Source organism: Impatiens glandulifera, chromosome 4, assembly GCF_907164915.1.
Source record: "Impatiens glandulifera chromosome 4, dImpGla2.1, whole genome shotgun sequence".
Taxonomy (NCBI): Eukaryota; Viridiplantae; Streptophyta; class Magnoliopsida; order Ericales; family Balsaminaceae; genus Impatiens; species Impatiens glandulifera.
Window position 1 is genome coordinate 14,511,475 of NC_061865.1, and position 5,016 is coordinate 14,516,490.

General features: G+C 37.9%; 1 protein-coding gene across 1 annotated transcript; it reads left to right on the top strand.

Annotated features, from left to right (window-relative positions):
- The first annotated feature begins 1,750 nt into the window (after positions 1 to 1,750).
- LOC124934791 lies at positions 1,751 to 3,619 on the top strand. The gene is made up of 4 exons (XM_047475297.1): positions 1,751 to 2,062; positions 2,140 to 2,334; positions 2,378 to 2,820; positions 3,412 to 3,619. The coding sequence occupies exons 1-4, from the start codon at positions 1,751 to 1,753 to the stop codon at positions 3,617 to 3,619; spliced, it is 1,158 nt and encodes a 385-aa protein (XP_047331253.1).
- Positions 3,620 to 5,016: the final 1,397 nt, after the last annotated feature.

Genomic DNA, 5,016 nt, shown 5'->3' on the forward strand with positions numbered 1-5,016 from the left:
GTTGACAAACTAAGTCAAACGTAAGATTTTCATTTCTTAGCTAAAGTGAACAAATTATGTCAAAACCATAAGCTTTTTAGTTCTTAGTTTAAATGGACAAACTAAGTAATAGTCGGGTCATAAATAGAACACTTTATGGTTCTTAGTTTAAGTGGACAAATTAAGTCAAACGTAAAATTTTCGTTTCTTAACTAAAGTGAACAAGTTAGGTCAAACACCAAAATATTTTTAGGTTAAGTGGACAAACTAATTCCTGGTCAAATAAAAAAACAAAATATATCAAATTTCTAGATGAACCAAATGGAAAATCATTGCAATACAAATCCTCCAACAAAACGTCAAAAGAGTATTAGGATGGAAATGTCATGAATATGGACATTATCAGGTTTTATTTTTCTAAACATCAACATAAAAATTAACAATGAAATTGAGAATGCTAACATAAAAATTGTAAATATAATATATATATATATATATATATATATAATATTAGCACTACCAGAAACATAATTTATAACTTCATATATTCTTAATAAGAATAAAACTTAACCTTTAAATGTGTTAATAAGATTTTGTGAATACTATAAATTGTGTCATTTTATTCCTTGATTATTAATTTATAGACATGATATTTTGTGTTGAATCACATCTAATCAAACAAAAGTTATGAAAAGTTTTCTTAACCTCCTAACCAATGTATTAGTTTTAAGGAAGAATGTCAATTTTATTTATAATGTTGGATGGATGTGTCAAATTTCTTTATTAAATTGTAAAATTTTATCTATGTATACAAATTTGTCAAAAAAGTGTCAAATTTATTAAACTTAATAGATTTCTCTAACGACGTTAAAATGTAGTCATCCACGTATTATTTTTATATATATTGTTTTTATAATCAAATCTTTTAATTCAAACAGACCTTATCATTACAAAATAAAACTAAAAAAAATTAAAAATAACTTCATCTCTATTCAACCATGTTATTCTCTCTCAACACATTTCATCCAACACCATTAATATAACTCCGACAATCAACACCATTAAAAGAATGTCTTTGTACATCATCAAGAAAGGCGATGAAAATCGCAAGAGGGGATGCTTATTATTGAAGTTGTCTCTTTCCTAAATAAATGCATAAACCCTAATTAATCTCTATATGTTTTGTTCTTGGCGTATTTTTCATCCTTCTCAGACATTGATGAGGAGAGAGTAGTAAAACAGGTCATCGACCAAGCAATGGACAGTTGCGTCCTCGAACAGGTGGTTGCCGTCAATTGTGTTGGCTTCGATCCCGAATCCATTCTCCCAACTCACCTTGATGTTGGATTATTCCTGGCTGTTACAACTTTTACAAATAAATGGAAGATCTGCATTAATAAGAAAACGGCAGATTTGCAATGATGGAAACAAAAAAATATTTGCAATAATAAGGAAAATAGAATATTTGCAATAAATTTCATTAAATTAGAAAATTAAGAGTTTTTTAGTATAAATAAAGTGTAAGTTGCTCTCATTTAGATAAGAAAAATAAGAGAGAGATAACAACTCTTGTAATTGTTCTTTAAGATATTAAAGATTTTATAGAAATTTTTCCAAGTTTTGTGAGTGATTCTCTTCTTGGGCCAACATTTGGTATCGGAGCATCATGTGAAAGCCAAAAATAATCCGGTGTGATTAAATGTCGAAGGGTGCATGATCATCAAGGGCACAACAAAACCATGGTATATTCCACTATCCACAACTAACGCAAATGAACTACATCAGTTGGGTGATTCGTGTACATGTTATGATGGAGGACGAAGGAGTGTGGGAGACAGTCGAGTTAGTAGAAGGCACAAAGATTGATGTCCGGCTCAATAAGAAGGCGAGGTCGCATCTTCTACAAGAACTTCTAGAGGATCTTCTCATGCAGGTGGCAAATAAGAAGACGGCGAAGGAAGTGTGGGATTGTCTCAAGACGAGGTTCGTCGGCGCAGACCATGTGAAGAATGCACGATTGCATACATTGAAGAGTGAGTTTGATAGGATGCATATGAACGACAATGAGTCGCTCGATCAATATGTTGGTCGACTCACATCCATATCGGTCATGTACTCAAGCCTTGGAGAAAACTAAATGATGTTACGATACTAAAGAAGCTCTTCGACACCGTGCTAGAAAGGTTTATCAGTGTGGTAGCCGTCATCGAGCAGTTTTACAACCTCGAGACGTTAACATTCAAGGAAGTTGTTGGAAGGATGAAGGTCTTCGAGGAGCGCACGCGCAAAAAAAAACACAAGCTTTGGAGGAAACGAATGACAAGTGCTACTCACTCAGGAGGAGTGGAAGGCACGGTTGAAAAAGGACGATGAAGACTCGTTGAACTAGTGGAAAAAGGATTCCACAGATAGTGGGACCCGTGATCAAGAAGGTAGAACCCGAGGTAGAGGCCAATGGAGAGGAGGCCGAGGAGCACCGTCTCGGAAAGACAAAGAAGGTGGTTCAGGTGGTCGAGGAGCTCCTCGAGACAAAAGTCACATTCTCTATTTTAATTGCAACGAGATGGGACATTACTCAACTCAATGTAGAGCAAAGAAGAACGAGGTATCACACCTTACCCACGTAGACAACGTCGAACCAGCATTGCTTATGGCAATCTCGGAGGAGATTCTACCAATCAATGTTGTCATGCTGAATGAAATGAAGCTAACTCTAGAAATTCTAGAAGCTAAGAACGATGAGACATCAAGAGATGCTTGGTTCTTGGATAACGGCGCTAGCAATCACATGACTGGCGATAAAGAAAAGTTCTTTGAACTAGATGAGGCAGCACTTGAAAGGTGAAGTTCGGAGATGGTTCTACGGTACAAATTTTCGGAAAAGGTTCTATCATGTTCGAATGCAAAAATGGCGACCAGTGGCTTCTCGAGAGAGTTTTTTTCATTCCTTCTTTAAAAAGTAATCTAGTGAGTCTCAGACAACTTACCGAGACAGTTCATAGGGTGATGATGGACGGAGAAGAGCTTAAAGTCTTCGCTAAGAACCTTCATGCATTATCATGAAAGTGAGATGAACTCATAATCGACTATATCAAATTTGCTTGAAATTAGCAAAATAGGTTTGCCTTTTAGCTAATCTTGAAGATCCAGCATGGTTATGGCATGCTCGTCTCGGTCATGTTAACTTCCAAGCACTAAAGTCCCTCATGAATAAGGGAATGGCTGCTGGTGTTCCAAAAATTTCTCCTCCAAAACAACTTTGTCGAACATGCCTAGTTACAAAAACAAACGAGACAACCGTTTGCGCTAGAAGCCAAGTTTCGAGCAAAAAAAGTCACTCGAATTGTTCCACATTGACTTATGTGGTCCAATCACGCTATCAATCCCAGGAGGAAATCGATACTTCATGCTGATTGTTGATGATAATTCCAGGTGGATGTGGCTCCATATGTTAAAAGCAAAGAACGAAGCATGCTCTTCGTTTAAGAAGACGAAGCAATTGGTCGAGAATGTGACCGGACTTCGAATCAAAGTTCTTCGTTCGGATAGAGGAGGTGAAATCTTCTCAATTGAATTTGTAGAGATGTTTGAAGAAGTAGGGATAGAGCGACAATTCATTGCATCGTACACTCCTCAATAAAATGGTGTGGTGGAGAGGCGTAATCGAATAGTGATGTCTATGACTAGGTCGTTTCTCAAAAGCATGGTAGTCCCGAGCAAGTATTGGAGGGAGGCAGTTCGTCATGCAATCTATCTTTTCAATTAGGTTCCAACTAAAGTTGTTTGAGACAAAACTCCATTTGAGATGTGGACTAGAATGAAACCACACCTAGCGCACCTTCGTGTTTTTGGGTGTACTGCGCACGCCAATGTGACCACTCCCCATCTAAAAAAGTTAGACGACAGAAGTCAGTCGTTTGTCTATTTAGGTGTCGAAGAAGGAAGTAAGGCACACAAGTTGCTCGAACCACAAAATGACAAGATTCATGTGAGTCGTGACGTTGTGTTCGAAGAAAGTGCAGCATGGGGTTTGAAAAATGAAAATAGTGATCAACCCTTCAAAGTTTACGAAAAGGTTAATCGCAAGCATGTTGGAATTCGAACGATCTCATTTGAGAGTGGATCGACAAGAGGACAGTCTACTTCAGAAATGTTTTAAGAGGTTGTCTCGAATCCTCCACAACTCGAGCAAGTGACTGAACAAACAGACCAAGGCGATGGTTTACCCACTCCATGGTCAGGTGGACACATTGAGAGTGATGAAGGACATGTTCTATACAAGTTCATGACCGATATATTGGAAGAAGCACCTCAAGTGACACTTGATTTTGAAGACTTGATGTTAGCACAGACGGAGAAACCTTCTTGCTATAATGAAGCGGCTGGACAACCACAATGGGAAGAAGAAATGACTAAAGAAATTGAATCCATCGAGAAGAATGAGACGTGGTCTCTCGTCTCATTGCCAGTCAAACACAAGGTAAATGGACTCAAATGGGTATTTACGCTCAAGAAAAACTCAGATAGTGAGGTGATCCAGCACAAAGCTCGTTTAGTTGCAAAGGGATATGTGCAACGACAAGGCATTGACTTCGAAGAAACTTTCGCTTTAGTCGCTCGAATGGATACAATTCGAGTCATTCTTGCTTTGGCAGCCAATTGTGGTTGAAAAATATATCATCTCGATGTAAAGTCAGCTTTTCTCAATGGGGAACTAGAAGAGGAAGTGTACGTAACTCAACCGGAAGGATTCAAAGCCATAGGGAAGGAGAATATGGTGCTTAAATTACGGGGACATGGAGTTTTACATTAACGATAGTCTTGTTTCGTGGAACTCCCAGAAATAGAAGATAGTGGCATTATCCTCATGTGAAGTAGAGTTCATGGCTGCAGCAGCGACAGCGTGTCAAGTACTTTGGTTGAAATCATTGTTGTTTGAACTAAGTGGTTTGAAACCTAAGGCAGTGAAGCTCTACGTCGACAACAAGTCTGCACTTGCACTCATGAAAAACCCAGTTTTTCACGGTCGTAGCAAAC

Bases quoted from the DNA above. Each gene is read 5' to 3' on its own strand.
- LOC124934791 (XM_047475297.1), top strand. From the start codon at position 1,751: ATGAACTACATCAGTTGGGTGATTCGTGTACATGTTATGATGGAGGAC. The intron at 2,335-2,377 runs GTTGAAAAAGGA...TAGTGGAAAAAG, and splicing joins CAGGAGGAGTGGAAGGCACG to GATTCCACAGATAGTGGGAC. The intron at 2,821-3,411 runs GTGAAGTTCGGA...TGATAATTCCAG, and splicing joins GATGAGGCAGCACTTGAAAG to GTGGATGTGGCTCCATATGT.